This window comes from Pecten maximus, chromosome 12 (assembly GCF_902652985.1).
Source record: "Pecten maximus chromosome 12, xPecMax1.1, whole genome shotgun sequence".
Taxonomy (NCBI): domain Eukaryota; kingdom Metazoa; phylum Mollusca; class Bivalvia; order Pectinida; family Pectinidae; genus Pecten; species Pecten maximus.
This window is the reverse complement of record NC_047026.1, coordinates 27,564,576-27,589,830: the sequence shown is the minus strand read 5'-3', so window position 1 is coordinate 27,589,830 and position 25,255 is coordinate 27,564,576. Positions and strand designations below refer to the sequence as shown.

Below are 25,255 nucleotides of genomic sequence, written 5' to 3'. Positions count from 1 at the left end.
GCCTTAGACACCTATGTATTTACACCGGAGAGCGTAGAGTAAGTCTTAGCCCCCTATATCTTTACACCGGAGAGCGTAGAGTAAGTCTTAGCCCCTATATTTTTACACAGGAGAGCTCAGAGTAAGCCTTAGACACCTATGTATTTACACTGGAGAGCACAGAGTAAGCCTAAGCCTCTGGACAGAGCTCATCAGCCTTTGTTTAACCTGACAATCATGGTACAATTGGACAGAGCTTATCAGCTTTTGTTTACCTGACAGAAGTGGTAGACACAGGAAGCAAAGCTAGCGGCACTGGACAGAAGGTTCTGTATAAACCCACGGGATTGCTGGAATTTCTCTGACACCTCCCAAACTGATTTTTGTTTCCAGAGTCCATACAGCATCAATGTCAGGTAGAATCGACTCACCACAAATTCATCCACCTTCTACAACAAACCAGACTATGAATTATAAAATGAAATAAAAGATTTTTTTTTTAACAATGGTTAACAAGCATGCAGGGTATTGCTGAAGCAGTACATGTGCCCAACTGGCCCCTGCTAAAAATGGTAACAGTGACTTTGACCCAAAAACCCTGAAACTGGAACTTGATCTGTAGCTACTCATACTGAAGTTATATACAAACTTTCACCAACATACCTTGAAGCATGGCTGATAAGTGACAGACAGGCAGATGGGGAGAAAACCTATATGCCCCGCCCCGCCCCGCCCCGCCCCGCCCCGCCCCGCCCCGCCCCGCCCCGCCCCGCCCCGCCCCGCCCCGCCCCGCCCCGCCCCGCCCCGCCCCACCCCACACCCAATCACATGTCAGACAAAGTGTTCTTGTGTTTGTGAATCCAGTACCTGTCTAGATTTCTGCCCAGAAGCTTTCCTGGCGATGTGTCCTTCTGGTACACCAATCAATGCTGCCATCTTCAACTCCACAGGGTTTAGTGTGCTCATCTAGAAAATTTAGAGGAGGACAAACAAAAAGATGACAACAAAAAATGCCTGTATAGTTTTAAAACACATATCCCTTTTATCCAGCAACTGTTGAAAATAATTGGAACATTTTGATAGACAATGAAGACATTTAATTTTTCATGAAAAGATGAAAATAAATGCATGATACTAGTATAATATATATAATAGTACCTGCATACCTCTAAGAATGTTTTGATTGACAATGAAGACATTTAATTTTTTATGAAAACATAAAAATAAAAGCATGATACTTGTATAATAACTAAATTATACATACCTCTTGGAAAAATATTTAATTTCTTGAAAAGATGCTAACAATAAATAGAAGACTTAGTCTAATATGTGAACAGGTATCTCTTTGTATCCTCATACCTCTTGGAAGTAGACAATCCAGGAGGGTGTGACCATGCTGACCATGTCGTAGGGCGTGACCAGGTAGAGAAGGTGGAGATGACTAGATAAGACCAGGGATTCCTCTCCCTGGTGGAGGTCGTTATACAGACGACCTGACCAATCCAAGTTCACTGATCCTAAAACAGAAACTTCTCATGTTAGATAAGCCCCCTCTCCCCCAGTGTATATCTTTTTTGTTGTTTACTGGTGTGTGAACTGTACTTTTTTACAGATATTTTGAATGACATGCATTAGCAGTGCAGTTCGATGTTAAATGTGTTACAGAAATTCTTGTAAAATATCTACCTAATGAGAGGACTCCAGGATTGTCAAACACGGACTAACTCTAGATTTTCTGAATTGATTTAATTCCAACAGCACTATATAATAGGCTGTATTTTCTACTGCATCCACCATGCATAGAATTTCTTTATTTCTGGATCCTCCCATTGGATAAATATTTTATGGAATAGCCCTTAAGCTTAAACATAAAATAGACATGGTTTAAATTAGTGTTTGCAGTACTGATACCTTTAACATTTCACCTTTATGATTGCAAAGGGGTGCTTTGGTGCCTATGAGAACTTGCACAAAAACCTGGTAAAACATTTAGATTTGACATAAATGTCTCAGTCCAAAATGTTTGAAAAAACCTTTTATCACAAAAGTTGACCACCACGGGAACCCTGAACCAAATAACAGTATCATAGTATTAAAGAGATTTACTGATGCTTTTCTGCACTTGCACAAACATTGAGAAATAAATGCGATGCCAATACTGACGATGACACCAACTCTGAGATGATAACATAAGATCTCCCTCTCTTCAAGAGAGCTAAAAATTATCTGCTGAAAATGACCATATTTAAATGACTTGATGAAAATGACAATATTTGTAGAACATCTATCTACTGGTAGTTATACATGGTTATCACAGAACACCACACATTTACCATAAATACTGTCAGTGTCTTATTTCTATGTAAACTGTACCTACTTCAGACTTGAATACATCCGATTCTAGCAATAAAGTTACTGGCTTATCATGATTTAAAACAATTTAACATACTGTCTAACAGTACATGGATTAGAAGTTTTAGACTTGATGGAAGGTTATAGTGCATAGTCTCATGATAGAGGAGATAGTATTTCTTTGTATCTAAATGTTAGTGGTAATAAAAGTTACTCACAAGACTAATATACATCTGACAAAATAAATCTAAGAAAAAGTACAGGGAATGGAGCTAACACCATGGTTTTTACTAGAGTGGATATGTATGTCTCCTATACTCTGCGACTGGATTCCCGGGGGTATGCAGGGCGGTTGAGTCCAGAGGATAAAATAGATAATATGATTGCTGCTTAACTGTCTCTATTTATTGAAAATTGTGCCCGCAATTTGTGTACTTTTACAATGCATATTCGTCCTGATGAAGCCTGCGTAGGGCAAAACATGTAGACAAGCAGCATAAAATAAATTTAAGAAACCATACTCTGTAGCTGTTGTGGTTGTTTACCCTGATCAAAGTTATCTGACGATGTACAGTACATCCTACCTTTAAAGGTGGCGCGACCAAGCATGGTGACTTCAAGATGATGATGGTCCTCATCAGTTTCCTGTGATGACACCCGTTTCTGTATGACTAGTCCGAGGTCAATAAGTTGTTGTAGTGACTGACGTGTCAGTTCTAAAATGTCACATGGTACATCTCGACTAGCCTGTACTGACAGTAATGTCTTTTCCATACAGGTGAAAACTTCTTCAGTGGTCTTGGTCATCTGGGAAAGAGAAATTACTGATTCAGCAAAAGTTAAGGGAATTTTACCCTGGTTGTTGAAATTTTCAATTTAAGACAGCAAACTCAACATTCTTTATCAGCACTGGGATACATATTGAAAAATTGTAATTTTCTGACATTAACAGCAAAAAGGAAATTTTCAAACCAAGTGAAAATATATTGCCTGTATCTATATATTTATAGTATCAATTCAGAAATACATATACTTACAGGTAAGTGAAGATCATTCAACAAAGGATAATTTTGTAATTATTAATAACAGTTATTATGCATCTGACAAAATGAATCTGAGGACAAAGTAGACTACAGTTTGACATACCTACCTGTAAACCAACTACTGACAGGATTAATCCTCGGATACCTTTGCCGTCGTCATGCATTAAACTACTGTGGCATACTTCCAGGGGAGCAGTTAGAAGCTGTCCGACCTTTAAATGTAAATAACGTAATATAGAATTCATATTCTATTCAAATATGTAATTGTCCTGCTTGACTGCTCACAAAGTAGCTCAACCCTCGGTCTTTGTAAATGTTGTTTCATTGTAAGAAAATACTAAAATTAAACAGTGTTGTTAATTACAAAATAGAAATGGATTTAACTACCTCGATTAATACTCACAACTTTTTAAACACTTCCTTTGAAAGTTGTAAGTGGGAAATGGAGATTTTTTTTTCGTGAATAGTGAAGAAATTGTTGTTTTTTAACTTCAAGATAATATGATATATTCTTTACTATTACATGATGTGATGATTTGCTATCAATTCTATAATTGGAAAACTGAAAAGAATAAATAAAAACATCATCGCAGTAAGGCCATAAAAAATGATTATGAATTAGTTCTCAGGCCCACCTGCATGAAAAAAAATGTAGCTGCATTACCGATTTTATTGCAAAAAATAAAAAAAAATAAATTGCCCTACTGCGCCCGTAAACTTGAAAAAAAAATGTGGAAAAATGGTTCCGCATTCCGGTTCGCGCTTTTTAATAGTCTTGCCGATATTTCAATTGTTTGAACGAAAAGCAGTTACAAGCGCTTAAGAGACCTAACTAACTAGTAGTTGATACAAATGGCTGATCATCTCCACACTGACAATGGCTTTGATATCCATGCACACACGGCATGCAGATTCAGAAAGGATCAACAATAATACTGCCATGGAATATACTTGGTGGATTTTCGGAAGCTTGTACAATGGCAGAACTATACACTTTGATAAAGGATGGGGACATGGATGTTTACTGACAAACTGAAAGAACGCCATGTTTCCTTTTTGTGGAAATTTGTTTCTTGTTCAAATTAATGAACACAGAAGTTGCTTCAAAATATTTCATATTGATGTGAATGAAATATGTTTTTTAAAAATCCCTCTCATCTGTTTTGAATCCAATGAAATGATTAAAAAAAAATACCTGCCTCCCATGTCGATTCTTTCAAAAATTGGCCTGAGAACGAAACTTATTAATCTTATATGGCCTAAAATAAACAAAAGATTTTGTTCGGCCAAAATGAGGCCAAAAATGTTGCCAAAGTTAGTGAGCAGTATATATTAATCTTGGTTTGGTGCTATTGAAATATTAACAGATACCTGAATGGCTGTCCCACTGAATAGCTGGTACATTACAATTTAATTGATTAATGGACATTTTGTTGTTCTTTTATAACAGTTGTGCCTGTATTAGTCAATCAATCAGTACCTTCTCAGTATCAGAGGATTTGGTGATGAGAATGCTCTCTCCTGACGAGTCGATACCAGCCCGACCAGCTCGTCCAACCATCTGTTTGTACTGACTACGACTGATGAATTGACTCCCAACATAGGGAGATCGCAATATCACCCTTTTTGAAATGAAATATTATAATATCATATTGAATCATTTAGTTTATGGTAATTCATTTTTTTATGTTCAAGATATTATTCTTATTACAGAGAATAGTCACATATGTATACAATGTATCATACAGTACATATGGAGCTTTGGGTTGTAGGGAATTCATGCTAAATATTAACTTCTTTTTCTAATCTCTACATAGATACTTCATACCTGTAACTATTTTTTCAAACTTTTGTGCATTTCTGCCATATACAGATACTCAGTGCTCCAGATAACTTTTTGACATGAGGGGTTTTCACTCCAACCCCCACAAAGCAAAGGGGTTTTTTACCCCTCATGTCACAAAGTGAAGAGTATTTCTTCAGTTTTCAACTTTTTAAACTATGTTCAAAAATACCGTATACATATTGGATTCAACAAGAGGAAACATACCAAAACAAAAAAGACCCGTAGTAAATTGGTGCCAAGGTTTTATTTACTTAATGTTAAATCTTCTGATTTGTTTTCGCATATGTCGTCATTATCATCAACATCTTCAGAGGTTGTTATATAATTACATTATGATTATCGCGATTTTTTGACGACTTTGAGTATCCATTGCACTAGCATGGTCTTCCGACATTTCATGACGCCTAAGCGCACTTCTCTGAATATTCGAACAGCCTCTAGTAAAAGCATTGTCTTTTTTACATTTTAAACACAACGAGCATTTTAAGTTCAGAACATTACATCCCTCTGAGTCCGACTGGCCCACAATCTCTACCTTCAACCATTCGTAACATTTAGTCCATGAATCGATCGTTCCTCGTTTTGACAACGTCCTGTGATGCTTTCTACCTCTTCCTTGAATAATTTTGTCTAATACTTCTCTGATGAATATTTCGGTATTACGATCTGGGCGTTTTTCTTTCTTCGAAAAGCCCATTTCAAACAACGATGACTGGTTTTTTGATAGCGCCATTGTTTGTAATCACGATCTTTAAAGCGCTTTCTATGAACGGTAAAAATACGCTAAGTTTACAAGCGTCTCTGTGACATGCTACACATACATTCTAAACAGTTGAAAAATAGAGCCGGTAACTGACGCAATTATCCGGATTTTATTACGTTAATGACGCAAGTTCATGTTTTTTTCTTGCGTTTTTTGCATAAAATAGCGCTAAAAACGCATTCACGCAGGCTATCTGGAGCACTGAGATACTCAGACAGCAGTTAAACATAAATCGAATGAGAAGATAAGGTTTGCATATAATTCAACATTAAACAGTACAAACTCTATTGGTTCACTGGATTTTCTGGAATGGAAATTTTGCCAAACTTCACCTGCAACCTTTCTGTAGGACTGCTTTGTAGTCGTTTCAAATGAACTTTTTCCATTGCGATATTGCAGCAAGGCACTTGTAGTGATAAGAGTAGTTTGGTCATATCTGGCAGTGTATTAATTTAGTTGTTACCTTTTTGCAGGTAGGTTGACTCCAGCTGCCAGTGTTGAGGTACAAGTGAGGAGACAAAGAGTTCCCTCAGAATATGCATCCTCTATGAGTCTACGCTCGTCTGATGTAAGGCCGCTGTGATGGTAAGCCACACCAAAGTGTAGAGTGTACTGGAGGACTGGACAAATCTTTCCTGCTCCATCATTATACAATTCCTTTAACAATGCTTTTCTCTCTATCTTCTTTACCTTGGACAACTCACTGTAACACATACCACTCAGAATATATCACAGAAAATGCATTGCAATCTAGAAAGACGCTAATGCTCTGATGGAAAGAAAAACACACAATTGAAATTTAAAACAAGGCGGGAAAGAGGCCCAAAGGGCCTGCATCACTCACTTGGCTATTTCAGTAATCATGGCAAAAAAGTCTCATTTAATTCATGTTACAAACATTTCTAATTTTTGAGCTGCTTCTCACAACAACATATATTTTCCCTATTGCACCCCCTCTCTAGGTCTCTCGGGAGCCACACTTCGCATTATAAAACAGTTAATCTTTTTTGTCTAATAATGCCCCAGACCAAATGTCATCAAAATCCATTCAGTCATTCAGGACTAGTAGCGATTTAAGGGATTTACCTCTTTTTCCCTTATTGGGCTCTATTCATCAGGCCCTCGGAGAGCTACCTCCTCTATTTATACAGCGTTGCATGTCCTTTGCCCAATAATGCTCCAGACCAAGTTTCATCAAAATCCATTCAGTCATTCATGCCTTGTTGCAATTTAAAGGATTCACCTCTATTTTCCCTATAAAGCCCTGTCCCTCTGGCCCCAAGGGAGCCACACCCTTCATTTATACAATATTGGATCACAGATGCCCTATAATGCTCCAATGATCAAATCTAAACAAAATTCATTGAAGCATTCATGACTAGTAGCAAGAGGGATCTTGTCACCCACCATTCAATGATTTTTTCTTTGGTCTTCTTTAATGATTTGACAACAAGGAGAACATACATATAAAATCTAAGAGGTCTAGGAAGAACTTTCTTTGAATTTGAAATAGCACTGCGAAACTTCAACTGTGAGCAATTTTGTTTTTCTGCATTAGATTCAAAATCAAATGGGCACAACCAGGGACCAAGGGGAACCCAAATAATTATGATGTTTAAGAAAAATTCTTCCAGTACTTCTTAAGAAATAGAAAAAACAGGGATTGTTTAAAAACAGACAGACCACAGACATAGAGCAACTTCAATAGCCGGCTATGATGACAGGCCATAAACAAGTGCAATCAATGATTGTGAAGCTCACCACCAGCTATGACGACAGGCTATTAACAACTATATAACATGAAGGAACATATGTTTCTATGTATTGTAGAGTATCAGGAAAATGAGGAAGTAAATCTGGAACACTCCTTATCCTCTTAGCTGTAAAAACTTACTGATGATGTTTGACCAGGAGTTTACACAACATCATGGCTACATTTTCGCAGTTCTTCTTGGTAGGACAGAAAAGAAGACAGGACTTCTCTGGAATCACCTCCAACACAAGTCCCAGTAGGTGGTCCCCGTCTACACGGGTCATGTCAGGGCTGTACTGGGTACATAATTACAATATATACTCAAATAGATCTGGACATGTTTGTGGTTTGTTGTTGCCATATAAATGAACCAATTAAATTACCTAGCTTTCCAATGTTATAAATCATCATAATTTATTCTAGGCAGTTATTAAGTATGTATAAGTGAAATTCAAGGTAACATAATATCAATGGTTGTTTTTGTCATTGAAGAAAGGGAATCATTTTGATATTTAAAGGAATGATTTCACTTTACTACTGTAACAGTATACAAAATACAAAACATACCCTGTACCTACTAAATAGATAATGAAAAACGACACAAAAATTATTTGCTACAGAATAAACAAATATGATAAAATAATTGCAATTGAATAACTAATATTTCTACAGGTATGTGATACTGGAACAGCAAAAATTATCTTGACCAGTTTTCAAACTTTCGGTAATTTCGCAACACGTTTCCATTGATAAATAATAGGTGATGAAATTTACAGATTTTTTAAAACTGTATAGAGAAAGGCATTACAAAATCAGGAACTTGATATACCGGTAAGTACAACATTTTATAAGCAAAACTTGGATGGTTTCATTTACACATCTAGAAATAACTGGTCATTTTATTACTTGTTTCTATGGTAACATAAACATTTTGACAGTAAAAACCTTTCATTATGTACAAGGCACTACTGCATAATACACAAACATATAAATTTAAATTAACATATCAAAGCTGCCATGATAGACAAGTATACCAGGTGTTGTTAAAGCAATACATGTCCCCTACTAGTCCCTGCTAAATATAGTAACAGTGACCTTGACCTTCAGCAAAAAAACCTGAAATTCAAACTTGTCCGAGATATTATGGTCCTTTATCATTGTGTGAAGTTTGATAAAAATCCCTCCATGAATGAAACCGCTAAAGTGCTGACAACCTTTGGAGTTACAATGTACACAGCTACAAGATGGATGGAGAGGAAACCTATAGCCTCCCCCCCCCCCCCCCCCCCCAATACCTGTCCCCTACTAGTCCCTGCTAAATATAGTGACCTTGACCTTCAGCAAAAAAACCTGAAATTCAAACTTGTCCGAGATATTATGGTCCTTTATCATTGTGTGAAGTTTGATAAAAAAAATCCCTCCATGAATGAAACCGCTAAAGTGCTGACAACCTTTGGAGTTACAATGTACACAGCTACAAGATGGATGGAGAGGAAACCTATAGCCCCCCCCCCCCCCCCCCCCCCCCCCCCCCCCCCCCCCCCCCCCCCCCCCCCAGTTTATTGGTAGGGGACTAATAACTGATCTATGAACATTTAATTACCTTGAACATAACAACCCTCTCATGTACTAGTTGGTCTTCTGGACATTTGGCTTTTGGGTTCACCTGGTAAATGTTATCTTGTAGTTTGGCATATTCTGTTAGTTCCACCTGAAAGGCATGAAAGAATTATCCATAAAAATACTTATTATTGCATTGGAGATGTTACAGCTGCCTTGATACAATAATTTACAAAACACTTTTATATTCTAAGATAAATATTGTGCCTGCAGCAATTCATCATTGTAATAAATGTTTGATATTTGAGTGCAAAGCATTTACATTTACAGTATACTGATCAGCACTAACTCCAACAAACAAATTGATCGATTACATGTTACAACAAAATGAAATTTACCAATATATTAGTGATTTTCATAATTGATCTACATCAAAATGAATTGAATTTATAAATATGAGCATTTGGAAAATAGATGTCTCTTCAAGTAAATATTTCTCTAGAACAACAAAGTTCAATATCTATACTCACTGGGCGAAAGTTGTTTGAGTAGACCTCAGCCCCAAGAAATGTTTGTAGATCAGATATGTTACTGAGGGTAGCACTCATCCCGACTATCTGGGTGTTCTCTAAACAGCAACAACACTTAGACAATGTACATTACTGAGGGTAGCACTCATCCCGACTATCTGGGTGTTCTCTAAACAGCAACAACACTTATATAATGTACATTACTGAGGGTAGCACTCATCCCGACTATCTGGGTGTTCTCTAAACAACAACAACACTTAGATAGACAATGTTACTGAGGGTAGCACTCGCCCTGTCTATCAAGTTGTTCTACGTTAATAACAACTCTTACAAAAAAGACCAAATAAGTATCAATCAATAAATTATTGTATGATATATATGAGACAATATACACATGTACAGCTATCAAACATCAGATCTACTTATAGATTTGTCATAATATAGTCAAACTTTGACACTTCTGTCAACACAATCTTGACATAAAAGTATCAAAGTGAAGAATGAAGAGAAAAAACTACATTTTACAACAATGTATTTATATAATTAATGTTTTAAAAAAAATATTTCTTAGATGTGTTAAAATACACTGTACTTGATTTAAAGAGAAGGAATGCATATACAGGTACATGTACATTCAAATTAGTTAGTTTTTGCTTGCTGGGTTTATCGCCCCATGAACGACCAGGTAAGATTCATTTTGAGATGAGGTCTCCTTGAAGTAGTTGGTGACTACTTCACTGAACAACAAACAGAAGACCCGTCACATGCCATCTACAGCAATTACGGTAAAGTGTCTTGCCAAAGGACACATCAACAACATCAAAGGCCTGCCGTTTCTCATCTTCCCGAGAAACACAAACCAACATGGGTAGGGAGACTCGAACCACACACCTTTGATCTTCACCTGAGGTTATGTGGCCAGCGCTCTACTTGGCTGAGATATCGCAGTCCCCAGAATACGTTAGGATTTAGCTTCAATATGGAGCTACAAATCAGTTACTCAATGATAAACATACCCAGAAAATGGTGTAATACCACCTTACTCCATGATGATGTATATCTACTTACTTCGAGTATAAATGACTTTGAGAAGCGTTGACTCTAAGGTTGCCCCTCGACTGCCTCCTTCACCAATCATATGTAACTGTCACAGAAGTCAGTGATTTAATAAGCGTGCATGAAGATGTGATTAAATACAGCACTTCCTTTTCGGACATGCATCACATTATTTTCCTAGAGCCCACAATATACAAAGGTTAATAACAATTTCTTTCAACCAGCATATAGATCTAGATAGTACATTATGAATATATACTTGTCAACCTGTCGCCAACAACACATTCAAACATTTCCAATATCTTGGATAATGCTTCCCTAAATCATTTCAATCAAGAACACGATGATGAGCACACACCACACAACTGACCTTAGGTTCCTATTGCGACTGTTTGAAAAAGTTTATTTAATTGTTTTGACTGCCATACAAATTATCATTTCAAGTGTTCAAATTAAAGATGCTACATTTCCCATATACAACAATTAACATTATCAATTGAAAACAAGAATAGGCTTTTGTCTATTTTTTTTTTTACAATACCAAAATTAAGGTACATAACTTAACACTATAACTGTCCAGCAATTTAATTGAAAGTGAACTTTCAGAGCTATATAAGCGATAATTTTATCTAGGGTCACTATTATTATTGCTTTCATTTGTTGGTTTGATAATCATTTCTATACAGTTGGTGTCATTTCACACAATTTATGACAAGCAGCATATACACTGTTAGCACTGAAGCATCTTCCTACCTCATCCACTACAACAAGCCCCAGACTGTCCATCCTGTTGTTCTCTATAAGACTGTTGACTAGTGAGTGGGCCTTCTCTATGGTGGCAATGTACAGTGACTGTCTCTTGCGGCGTTTGAGGGGTGGAAACTTCCCTTTACTACCGGCATATTCCTCAACAAGAAAATCCAGGTCAATTCCAAAAGGAGACAAGCCTCTGACCTGAGAGAGAAAAAAAAAACAAAAAACCATCATACAAAATTGGGATACATGTATTTTACTTACAATATCATGGCAAAAGCATTAATGCTTATTGTTTATATAGAAATGAAATCTTGCTGAATATTTGTGATCACATACAATAAAAGTGCTTCGTCTACTCTAATTCCAGATTTGTCAGTGTCAGACTTTATCAAGTCCACTCATACTAGTGGTAAGTTTTCTTTGCTAGAAAGAATTAAACACTGAATTGGTCTTGTTATATCAGCATAGAAAGCTATCTGGAGACATTACCTGGGTTAACAGTAAATACAATAATACTGTGCATTTGTTAAGTTCTTGTAACTAGGATGAAAATGACTATGTTTAAGATAATTCGAATAAAACACATATCCATATTTCAAATTTAGTTCTGCAACTATGTAAAGTTTGTCAGGTGAAGTCTCAATTAACAATATTAGCATTGCTCATTAGTTTTATTTAAAACTTTATATGTATGGTATATATTCATAATTTTTATAAACACAACTAGACCTACTTTTTCCTGTACAATAGAAACAAATGGCAGAATGAGGATGGCATCCCTTTTGTTACACAGCAGTTCCCTCATTATGAGAATCTCGGCCACCAGGGTCTTGCCACCACTTGTTGGTAAGGAGTATATCAGGTTCTTCCCCTCCAGTACAGCAGGCAGATTTAAACACTCATCCTGCCATGCTGTAATAACGACAACACATTTTTATTAGAAAAATGACATATTAATCCAACTTACTAAAAAAAAGGTCTGATTTGTATTATTGATATAGTACACTGTCATACGTACAGAGGCTTGATGCCCGTGTTTCAATTCATTTTCCTAAAACTGTAGAATGATGTTTATGCATATCTATACAAGTATGCCCAGTATTAGGTCTCTGAGCCTCTGTGGTTATTGAGAAGGAGTCTTTTAATGGAAAAATTAACTCCGGACAGCCAGACTAAAGGTCGTACAGACAACTGATGGTGCAGGCATATCCTCACTTGCACTTCAGGCAGATGATTTGAAAAAATTTATATTGTGACATAGAATGAACATTGATCATATCACATGTTATACACATGCATAACAGTCAGCAAGTGCTTATTCAATGAGATTACTGACTAGTTTGTAACTAATCCATACAGAACGTTCAGGCACCTCCTCATTAGATCTGTGAGTTTTAATGCTCCAGTGAATTATTGATAAAAGTTATTGACATAGAAAGAACTGAAACCACAAAAAATCCAATATATATGTTAAACCTTACCATAAAGACTGGTGATGCCTCTGTGCTGCTGTAAAAGTGTTTTAACATTAGAAGACAGGCCGTAGAAAGGACCAATATCATTGTCAGTGCCATCCCTTTCAATCTGTTCAGCCTTTGTTGTTGCCACAAAAACTTCCCCTTCTCGTCGCTGTTCCATTACTGCTCCAGGACTGTTTACCAGTTTAGCTGAAGCATTTTCCTGAAGTCTTCGCTTAATCCTATCTTTTAGTGAGCCCCCTAAACCCATAGAGGTTGGAGTTTTTATTGTGGAAGAAATTTCAGGTGTGGTTATAGCCACATGACCTTGATCTTTGGTCCCCAAAGGTGAGGTCATGCCAATGTGCTCTTGACCTGTAAAATATTTTGATTCTGACTGTCCCCGACTGTTTAATTTTGTAACTGTTCCTGCAGTTGTTTCTTGACAGTTTTCATTTTTATCACAGTTATCAGGCTTTGAATTCACTTGCACTAATTTGGATGTATCACAACTTTGTAAACACATTTTACTTTTTCTATTTTTCTCCAATACAAGTTGACTGGTTGGATTATTAGTCTTTTCCGTTATTGCACGTTTATCTGTTGTAATGTCTGCTTGTCTTTCCAAACTTTCTATCTGACTAAGAAAATCACTATCTGGTGCAAAGATGTCATCATCAGAAATATCCATATGCCTTATACAGTTTGTTTTTTTAGCCGTCTCTTGTGGCTGTGCCACAGTTGTATGACTTTCCATAGAGTGATCTCCCCTTTGGCCTTTATTTAAAGCCACATTTGAATTTCCTTTACACTTGTTGTATTTTTCAGTATGTGACAGATCCTGTGCTCGATCATAGTTATGTGTACCATTCCTGTTCACTACAGTTTTAAAGTTTAGAGCTGTATTCCCATCATTTTCATTGTCAGCAATATCAAGTCCAGCTAAAATATCATCACTGTTGTTCAGGATGTCTTCAGCTTCATTTAGTCTTGAAAACATCTCACTTTTCCCTGCACTTGTCTTCTTAAATAAGAAAAAGTTTCTAATAGTTTAACATTGTAATTTTGTACGGATCTAGAAAACATCAGTTTTAAAGAATTTTGCTAATGATAGAATGACAATTTACACTTATTTGAAGATATAAACACAAATCAGGTATTGTTTCTATCAGAATCTAAGGGCTATTCCAGAATTATCTGTGTGGGAGGGGTGGTAGCTAGGCACTTGTATCAAAATTTGATGGGTGGCCTGTGAAAAAAATGCCTTCCATCCCTCCTACACATAATTTTAGAACAACCCAAGTGGTTAACATGATCATGATGTGTCTGATTTATGTTCAGCCCCAATACATTCTTTGCTAATGTGGCTGATAAGATTGACATTTATTCAGACAAATTTCTGTGTGGTGACAACTATGAAACATGCTATCACTAGAACATGTCCATCCAATACCACCAAACTGGTAACAAGGTAGTGAGCACTGCTACATGTAAAACAAATCTTCGAATTTAATTTAAGTTTATATCAATCAAATTTGAAAATTTGAGAAACTCGGAGACCCAAAATTCAGAAAATATTCAATGCGACAATAATAATATACTCAATACACATTAAAAATGTTAAATATCAAAATATGCAACAATTAAAAAAATTCTTATCTTAAACCTGTTGTGCTTGCAGCAGTATTTTCACAAGAAGTGTACAATCATTATAGCTTGTGTCTGCTAATTGGGAAAATATACAAAATTGTGAAGAAATTCATAGCTTTTTCTTCGTATTTTTGGGGAAATTAGACACTTTTAGCTAGGGGAACAGTAGGATCAGTAGCTCAATTTCTGCAGTAAAAAGAATAACTATCATTTACTAGTAAATAACTCAATACATTATATATGTAACCTCCTTCAGATAATATCTTACCATTTTGAGATGTCTAACTGGAGTTGAGTGGAAGTGATGAAGGAAACTCCCTTTATTACTCGTCAAAGGGGAGCTAGCCATTTCTGTATGCTGTTTTAATGGAGATTTTTCTATATTCGAATGGACACTTCTAATTATCTCCTCATTAACAATAGCAGCAGAAATCTGTTTGCTGTGCTTCACCAAATCTACACCAGTTCTGTCATAACAGTTGTTGTCAGATTGGGACCTCTGACTGAAATCCACATCTAATCTTATTTTCTTTGGTACAGAAGAAATCAGGCAATCATTCAGATGATGACTTGTGCTTTTCTTTCCAACACTACATTGGTTACTTTTAACAAAAGAATTTGAAAACCAGATATCATTTTTATTGTTTGAGGTGTGGGTTATGTCTATTTTGCCAGCAATATCATTTCCAGCAGATACAGCATCAATTTGTGTCTGTGACAAAACAGTGACCTCTTTTTGAAAGTTTGTATTTGTAGGGTCTGATTTTGAACTTTCCTCTTGGTAAGTCAGCTGATCATAAGGGTTATGTGGAGTAAGAGTTCTTTTACGGGATCGTCCAACTTTCCTACATGGTCCACTGCTGTCATTTTCATTCATAACTTGTCTTCAAATTCTTATTTCATTTTACCAAACTCTTCTAGTAATAACCGGGTAAATGAACCTGTGAAAGTAAAAAAATATACATAGACTTATAATATCTAACATAATATACATGTATAATATTGTGATAAAATACAGGTTAAATACAGTATAAAGAATAAAACTCCATATATGTACTGTGCCATTCATTATAAATATAATTAGTTAGTGATTAAAGTCAAGTCAAGTAAATTTGACAACAAAGAAAACAATAATAACATAAGAAATAATCATAACAAACATGCACAATTAAATTATCACAAGCTAAATTAAAATACATTTAGACATCTTATATATATAGGAAAGCTAATCATTTGATAAAAAAAAAAGTCTGTGTCCAGAGTATACATCAACATATTTTAAAGTAATTTAAATATATGAGTCTGATTTACAACAGTTACAATTACAACATTGCACTGTTTTGTATGACCATCCTTTCCCTAAAATTTTCATGTTCAAAGAGTTTTTACGCATATGCAATATACCAAGGTGAGAGGAATGAATATCTTGAAATGTCCATATATGTATACATACTGTATATAAACACGTCAAGATCGTTGAGGGGTTGCATTGGTACCAGCCATACCACCTAATAAATTTGTCACACCCAAGAAACCAGGACACATTACCGTGCGGAACAACTTAATGACTACAAAACTAGTGTAAAAGAATTAAATCTTAAAGCAGTTATATCTGTATATACATCAGTATATTGGTAGCATGTATATATTACAGGAAGTAGGCTCTCATACGGGCACTTCAATCTAGGGTATACCAAAGTTAGGGAGTAAAACCCTTTTTCATTGGATCAAGACAGGTACCTTTTTGTGTAGGAGTTGGGTTTCCCTGGGTTGGGGTATAAAAGGCAGTGTCCCTTACAGTTCGAGAGAGTCGAAGGCTTCCATGTAGCCGTGACTTCACCTCCCCTCCCTTAAAAGCCTCCATTCGGCTGCTCCCCTCCTCCCTGAGGCTACTCTATAGGGTGAGTATTAGGTCCCACCCTAGGCTAACAGTAGTGTATACACCTGTAGTGGCTGGGGCAAACGCAGTGATAAGGTATGCGTGGTGTGTGTAGGGGCTAGCGCTAGCTGCAGGTACCTAGCTAGACTGGCGAGGGAAGCTGGGGAGGTCATTAATCAAATCTATACATAGGCAGGCAGGGCTTGTTAGAGGACACTACACTGTATAATAGGTATATCTGGACTATACAAATTGCTGTAGCATGTTATATACAAATGTACCCAAATAAATATACATTATATATTTACATGGCCTTTTAGTCTGTCATTGATTCCGTATGTTATTATAAAAATAACCAATTAAGGTACCAACAGAACCCTGGATCCCCCGAACCTGGGTTGTGACAGTGTGCACACGTGTGGGGAAATCCCTTACGCGTGTGACGGAAACGACGTTCTTTTACACTGGTGCTACGTGACCAGGATCCAGGGAAATCTATTGGGTATTCGTTTCTTTGGTAAGTTTATTTTTCTAAGAGCATTTACCTCATTGTTTTTTTATTAACTTTGATTTTTGAATCATGACAGATAGATTAATTGGCCTTACGGGTCCCAGTTCGTTTGGAAGTTATGTTGATAAGCGCCCATTCACACTGGCAACAGCATTTCCCCTAACAAACACAACATCATCTGTTGTCACCACAATGTCAACTAGAACTACAATGTCCCAGGGTAGGGGTGATATTTGGCATTCTCACAGGAGAGTTCCCTTACAAGGTTTCGGGGAAAACTGTAACTTAAACCCCTTTGCTGAAACATTTGAGGTTAGGGACAACAGTTATCAAGCACTAGGAATAGGGGCCAGGCCTAAGTTGAGTAACCCTCTGTCAAATGAAGGTAATTTTAGAGAAATACCTACAAAGTCAGTTAATTTTGAGGCTGTGGAACATGGCAATCGGGGTACATTTGATAATGACCTACATATGCAGGATGTCTTTGGTGTAGTTGACACCCCGTTACAAGGACAGGAATCGGTAGGGTTTGAGTGGGGTCCTATCATGCCGAGCGCTATCCAGACTAGTACACCAAAGGTTGTAGATAACCCTATAGGAAATGGCAATACCGGAAAGGTAGATGAATTTCATAAACTTCCGGATAGGCTTCCGTCAGTAGGAAATGTAACGCAGCCATTCTCTCGACAGAGGAAACAAAAAGACCCTCAGACCTATGATGGGTCGACAGACTTCAATGATTACATCATACATTTTGAGCAGGTTTCTAACTGGAACCATTGGGGTAACTATGAGAAAGCCCAGCAGCTAGCCATGAGTCTTAGAGGGGCGGCACAGAAAATTCTAGCTGACCTGACCATGTCCCAGTTAGGCAATTACGCGCAAATTAAGGATATTTTAGCGGAAAGGTTCGCGCCTCCCGGGAGAGAAAATGCCTATAGGTGTCAGCTGAAAAACAGATCTTACAAAGAGAAAGAAAGCATAAACTCATATGGATTAGAATTGAGACGGCTTGCTGCGCTGTCATTTCCGGATATGTCTCCGAAGGCTCGCGAAGTAAACATCATAGATCAGTTCATCCATGGGCTCCGAAGCCACGAAATGAAAAAGCATGTTCAGTTCAAACATCCAACTACTCTTGAGGCAGCTATAACGCTGGCTATTGAATTCGAGGCTTTTGAAAACGAACAGGCTTTGACCATCAAAAAGCCAAAAGCGTACGTTGACTCGATTGAACAAGCACCGGTTTTAGGTGTAAAACACGAGGCAAATAACATGCAAGATTTAGCTCAGTTGCTTTTGGACGGATTAAAGGACATCAAGGAAGAATTTCAGAAAGCAAATAGAGGCAGAAATTCCTCTGGCTTTAACCGACAAGGTCGTGGCCGTGGAAATGATAGGAATCGCGGGAACAGGCCTATGAATGGGACTTGTTTCAACTGTGGTGAGTCGGGACATTATGCGAGGTAGTGTCCAAATCCGAGACGGATAGAAAATAGACAAGAAGCGACCGAACAAAAAAACTAGAAGTGGTTGGACTCGTGCCCGAAAGTTCAACCACGCCTGACGCTTGTTTATTAGATAATTTTGATGTAGTGTCTAAAGGGCTTACCGAGATCAGGCTTAATTCAATTAAGGCCGGTTGTTTATTCCTTGATGCAATGATAGGGGATAGGAGTTGTAGATACTTAGTTGATTCTGGGTCAGTGGTCACAATCGTTACGGATGATTTTTACTTCTCACTTCCGGAAAGCCAAAGGCCAGAACTAAAGAGTAGCAACATCCTACTGTATTCTGCGTCTGGTGATACTCTGAAGGTGGCGGGGAAGGCTAGGTTTAGTTTTAAGGTGGGCAAAGTGGTATATAAGCATGAGGCTATAGTGGCGCACCTAGACCAGTTGTCGGGGATTATAGGGGTAGATTTCCTCTCTGAGCATGGTGGAGTTTTGGACTTCGTGGATAATGCTCTAAAGTTAGAAGGACAACGGGTAAACCTGGCGGTGGATGGGTACAATGAGTGTGCCCACGTGAGACTTAGCGAGGCAGTCTCTATTCCAGCTAGTTCAGAGGTTCACATTCGTGGATATTTAGATAGGCCAGTGGCCACCCCCGAGGGATTGGTGGAACCCAGTAAGTTTCTAGCGAATCAAGGATTGAGTATGGCAAGGACATTGGTTGCAACAGAAGGCAAAGAGACATGTTTCTCTGTCCTTAATCTTGGTAGGCAGGACATTAGGTTACACCAGAATACTGTTATTGGGGAATTCCAAGGAGTTGTCAAGGTATGTGAGGTGAGCGATAGTTGTAGTGAGCACTCAGAGTTACCTCCTCATTTGGTTCCATTAATTGATAAGCTTTCCCCAGAGTTGTCAGGAGTTGAGAAACAAGATGTCACCGAGTTAGTTATTGAGTTTCAGGATATCTTTTTAAGTCCACATGGAGGGTTTGGACAGACAGATTTGATAGAACATACCATAGACACATGTGATCAGGCGCCAATAAAAATTCCTGCCAGGCGTGTTTCGCCAGCACAGAAGGAAATCGTGGAGTCTGAACTAGACAAGATGTTGAAAGATGATATCATTCAGCCCAGTTCTTCCCCCTGGTCAGCCCCTGTTGTATTGTGTACCAAGAAAGATGGTAGTGTTAGGTTTTGTATTGACTATCGGCGGCTTAATGCGGCGACGAAAAAGGACGCCTTTCCTTTGCCGAAAATAGATGACGCATTAGACGCAATGGGAGGGTCACGTTGGTTCTCTACTTTAGATCTTGCTAGTGGATATTGGCAATGTAAAATGGACCCAAGACACAAAGAAAAGACGGCTTTTAGCACACATAAAGGTCTCTTCGAGTTCAATGTCCTTCCCTTTGGGCTTTGTAATGCCCCCGCGACATTCTCACGCTTAATGCAGTTAGTTTTAGGCGGTCTAAACTGGACAAAGTGTTTGTGTTATTTGGATGATGTCGTTGTGTTTGGACACACATTTGAGGTAGCTCTCAAGAATCTCAGAGAAGTTTTTGATTGTCTAAGGAAGGCTAATCTAAAATTAAAAACGAAGAAATGTAACCTATTTCAGACAGCAGTATCCTATTTGGGTCATGTCGTATCCGGCGAGGGAATAAGCTGTGATCCTGAAAAGGTCCGCGCTGTAAGCGATTGGCATGTACCGCAAAACGTGTCCGAAATTAGAAGCTTTCTAGGGATCACCGGGTACTACCGAAAGTTCATAAATCACTTCTCTGACATTTCTTCACCGCTGACACGTCTTGCGCGCAAAAACCAACGTTTTCTCTGGGATGACAACTGTCAAAAGTCGTTTGAGACCCTTAAGAGTGCGCTGACGTCCGCTCCCATCCTGAGCTACCCGACGTCCCAAGATAAGTTCATTTTAGATACAGACACATCTAATACCGCTGTCGGTGGGGTTTTCAGCCAAATACAAAATGGAGAGGAGAAGGTGATCGCCTATGCGAGTAAGACTTTAAATCGAGCACAACAGAACTACTGTACCACGCACAGAGTTGTTTGCAGTAGTGTGCTTTGTTAAGGAGTTTAAACACTACCTTTGGGGGAGACCATTCCTCCTCAGAACCGACCACGCGTCGCTAGTCTGGCTCAAGAACTTTAAAAGCGCTGAGGGTATACTAGCCCGCTGGCTGGCCGTAATCGACCTGTATGACCTAAAAGTCCAGCACCGACCTGGGCACAAACATGGCAATGCTGACGGGCTATCTCGTAAACCTTGTAGTAAATGTAAGAAGCTAGGGTGTCCCACTTGTAGTGATAGTGAGGGTGTAGATGAGTGTGTGTCTGACCCCTCCAAAGACCATGTTGATCAGCCTGTCGGGATTCAGATGGTCACTACTAGGGCCAAGAAGGATAACTCTAAGGTAAAAAGAGACAAAATACAGTGGGATGATAAGTCAGATACCAGGGACGATATATCTGATACAGAGGGTGACAAACTAGAGTTAGGAGCTTGGTTAGAAAGCTGGGGTCCAGAAAAATTAAAACAATGGCAACAGGAGGATCACAGTATAGGAAAGTTTTTGGCACTCAAAGAACGACATCGCAGAAAGCCCCCTAAAACCGAAGTAGAATTATTTCCCCCAGACGCCCGGAAACTATATCACATGTGGGAGGTATTAGACTTTGACCAAAATGGGGTACTTTGCCGTATAGATTCAGTGGATATCTCTGGGAATAGTATCTACAAGGTGGTTGCCCCCTTTTGTATTAGAGATGAAATATTACACCACCTCCATAACTCAGTAACCTCAGGGCACCTTGGACGAGATAGGACGATAGAGTTGGTGCAAAGGCGCTTTTATTGGCCTGGTCTTACCGACGATGTCAAAAACTGGTGTAGGGAATGCGAGTCGTGTGCCAAACGTAAACCTGGTCCTATAAAACACAAAGCTCCCCTTTGTCCCTCAGTACCGACTAGTGCCCCTATGGAAAGATTAGCAGTAGATATCCTGGGAGGTCTTCACACAACTAGCAATGGGAACAATTACATTATGGTAGTGGGAGATTATTTCTCAAAATGGGTAGAGGCTTTCCCTTTGGTTGACCACACTGCTCTAACCGTTGCCGATAAGCTCGTAACGGAAATATTTACCAGGTTTGGGATGCCCAGGTTCATACATTCTGACCAGGGAAGGGAATTTGAGAGTGAACTTTTTAGCGCTATTTGTGGAAAGATGGGTATTCACAAGACTCGAACCTCTACCTATAGGCCTCAGTCTGACGGGTTAGTGGAACGACTAAATAGGACGTTAATTCAGATGCTGTCGTCATTTGTTAATGATAATAAGGATGACTGGGATGACTACCTTCCTTTTGTACTTATGGCCTATAGAGCTACTAGACATAGCACTACGGCCTGTAGCCCAAATTTAGTTATGTTGGGTAGGGAAACATGTTGCCCCTTAGACCTGATGGTTGGGTTACCGCCCATATCCAAGGAGGATAGATGTCAAGTGGAGTATGTAGCATGGGTCCAAAGTGCTATGAGAACGGCATTTGAGTTTGTTCACAAGAACTTAGGCGAGGCAGCGAGTCGACAGAAGATGTACTACGACAGGTTATGCAAAGAAACCAGTTTTTCTGTGAATGACTTCGTCTGGAGATGGTACCCCCCAGCCATGGCTAACAAGTTAGGACAAGGATGGACCGGACCATATAAAGTAACAAAGAAAGTTACCGACATTAACTACCAAATACAGCGAGCTCCCGCTTCAAAGCCAATTATCGTACATGTAGACCATTTAAAACCTTATATGGGAAGGAATACTCCCTCAGAGTGGGCTGAAATGGTCGACGAGACATCCAATAGTTTAGGTGAGGATGAGTTTGAGACAGATGAAGAGTCCTGTGACCACAATGAAACATCAGAACTAGGCGATGTGGTATTTGAACCAGAAGGGAAAATAGCAAGACAAATTCGGTCAGGCCGGACCATTAAACCTCCAACCATTTACTCGCCATAGTTACAGTATCAAAGTACTTCGATTGAACTGACCGATGTGTATATTTGTTCACAGACAGCATGGAGTTTAGAGTGAATGAGGAGGAGGTAGCCTGTGTGGACGACGACCTGAGGCACTGGACACCCGGAATGGCATGTCCCGTGCCTAGTTGTGAGCAGCAGTTTACTCATTATTCCAGCATGAGAAGGCACTGGGGGAGGACTCACAAAAGGGAGGTTATTAAGTTTCCCTGTCCAAAGTGCAGTTTTCAACACCCCAATAGGGGTCAGGTGAAACGGCACCTGGTTCGTGTTCACCATGACAATACAACAGCCATTGGAGCAGGTGAGAGTAAAGCCAACCATCGATATGTCTCCCCGGAACATTACAAACTCCCGCTCAAGATGGTATCGGATGAAAGGGATGAGGAAAGAAGAAAGGCTGCTGAGGAGAGAAGACGCGGGCCTCCTCAGTTAACACAGGTTTCGCGAGTTAATGTTATTGTCGCACGGGACCAGGAGGTCATTATTGATGAGCAAGGACATGGTGCAATCCAGGACGATCCAGTGTGGCACCCCCGTTCTAAGGAGTCGCATCCCTATAATGTATATGAGGACTTCGACTTTGATGTGTTTTCTGCCATGTAATGTACATGTGTGAACGATTATAGACCTACATATTTTACGGAACGCCATTCCCATTTTTAAGTATGTTATTCCATTTTGATGGGAAGATTATCGCAAACCGCAGTGCAGCATACATGAATTAGAAGTTGTTGACATTTATAATAGTTCTATTTTGATACATTTATAGTTTTATGTTCGTTGATACGAGAATCTCGGAACAACAGTATGGACAGATTACTTTACTTCATAATGATTCCTGTTAAGTATGAGATTTCTTTGTTTTCTAGTCTTTAGAGTATTCCATATTATTGATGATATTTACTCATTTACACATTAGTCCCTCCATTTTTATATTGTTGGTATATTTTATAGATGTTATTGTGTTTGTGTAATTTGCAGGTTTTTGCTTGTGAAAATGTATGGGGCCATTGCATTGGCAAATGTTTCCAACGGATAACATTTGTTTTAAGGGGGGAGGAGTGTAAAAGAATTAAATCTTAAAGCAGTTATATCTGTATATACATCAGTATATTGGTAGCATGTATATATTACAGGAAGTAGGCTCTCATACGGGCACTTCAATCTAGGGTATACCAAAGTTAGGGAGTAAAACCCTTTTTCATTGGATCAAGACAGGTACTTTTTTGTGTAGGAGTTGGGTTTCCCTGGGTTGGGGTATAAAAGGCAGTGTCCCTTACAGTTCGAGAGAGTCGAAGGCTTCCATGTAGCCGTGACTTCACCTCCCCTCCCTTAAAAGCCTCCATTCGGCTGCTCCCCTCCTCCCTGAGGCTACTCTATAGGGTGAGTATTAGGTCCCACCCTAGGCTAACAGTAGTGTATACACCTGTAGTGGCTGGGGCAAACGCAGTGATAAGGTATGCGTGGTGTGTGTAGGGGCTAGCGCTAGCTGCAGGTACCTAGCTAGACTGGCGAGGGAAGCTGGGGAGGTCATCAATCAAATCTATACATAGGCAGGCAGGGCTTGTTAGAGGACACTACACTGTATAATAGGTATATCTGGACTATACAAATTGCTGTAGCATGTTATATACAAATGTACCCAAATAAATATACATTATATATTTACATGGCCTTTTAGTCTGTCATTGATTCCGTATGTTATTATAAAAATAACCAATTAAGGTACCAACAGAACCCTGGATCCCCCGAACCTGGGTTGTGACAGTGTGCACACGTGTGGGGAAATCCCTTACGCGTGTGACGGAAACGACGTTCTTTTACACTAGTAACATTGTCAATAGATCTGTATGTAACAACAACAGAGGCTGCCAACACAGATCAATATAAAAACTCATTTTTCCCCGCACAGTGATCGAATGGAACCATGCACCTGGACAATTTAGTGCAGTGTAAAAACATTGAGGCATTTAGAACTGCCCTTGAACAGCACGACTGAAAGAACCAGCGCTCTCTCTCACCCGCAGCAAGATTACCAGTTTTGGGATATAGCTGCGTAACTTATACAGATGGTTTTGACGCATTGCCGTGGTCGTACAGTTTTTAAGGTAGAATCTAGATTAGGAATTTTGGAAATTAATATTAAGGTTGGATCATAATTAACCAAGTAGAAATCTAATCTTGTTATCGGCATAAAAACAAAAGTTAATTAACAACATTCATTTATCAACCCGGCTGATCATGATCCAGCGTACTTTTTCTGTGATTCGAGTAACGTCGTCGCCTCGTTGATATCATAGATCAAGAGTTAGGCCTGCTGTACTGTACCGAGACGGCGGGCGCCAGCGGTCCTATTCATGAATCGAGCAGGAGTTTACATTTTGCAATAACCAATATGTCTAACTCATGGTTAATATTGTAGTAAACGTCCTTGTTAACATTTCCATAGCTTCAGTTGTATAAAACAAATCATAAATAATCACGATGTCTTCACACATTCACTGGGAAACATTTTCCTGCCATTTTCAAATTTCCTGCCATTCTTCATTTCATCGCTTACAGCATTTACAAATGTCAATGTCCAAAATATTGAAGCACACGATG

The 25,255-nt window shown here is 38.7% G+C and overlaps 1 protein-coding gene across 2 annotated transcripts in view; it reads right to left on the bottom strand.

Moving 5' to 3' along the window:
* Positions 1-25,189, bottom strand: part of LOC117339307 (helicase POLQ-like) — a 33,906-nt gene extending 8,717 nt beyond the window's left edge. The window contains exons 1-16 of one of the 2 annotated variants that reach the window (XM_033900831.1): positions 24,907-25,189; positions 15,014-15,686; positions 13,120-14,119; positions 12,372-12,550; positions 11,636-11,836; positions 10,895-10,970; positions 9,827-9,924; positions 9,340-9,447; positions 7,878-8,032; positions 6,447-6,686; positions 4,855-4,996; positions 3,482-3,586; positions 2,916-3,138; positions 1,339-1,496; positions 847-945; positions 255-428 (exon numbers count right to left, since the gene is read on the bottom strand). In XM_033900831.1, coding sequence (XP_033756722.1) covers positions 255-428; positions 847-945; positions 1,339-1,496; positions 2,916-3,138; positions 3,482-3,586; positions 4,855-4,996; positions 6,447-6,686; positions 7,878-8,032; positions 9,340-9,447; positions 9,827-9,924; positions 10,895-10,970; positions 11,636-11,836; positions 12,372-12,550; positions 13,120-14,119; positions 15,014-15,622 — 3,567 coding nt within the window. In that variant the 5' untranslated portion in view covers positions 15,623-15,686; positions 24,907-25,189. The remainder of the gene's footprint in view (positions 1-254; positions 429-846; positions 946-1,338; positions 1,497-2,915; positions 3,139-3,481; positions 3,587-4,854; positions 4,997-6,446; positions 6,687-7,877; positions 8,033-9,339; positions 9,448-9,826; positions 9,925-10,894; positions 10,971-11,635; positions 11,837-12,371; positions 12,551-13,119; positions 14,120-15,013; positions 15,687-24,906) is intronic. The other variant, XM_033900832.1, reaches the window with a different exon arrangement.
* Positions 25,190-25,255: the final 66 nt, after the last annotated feature.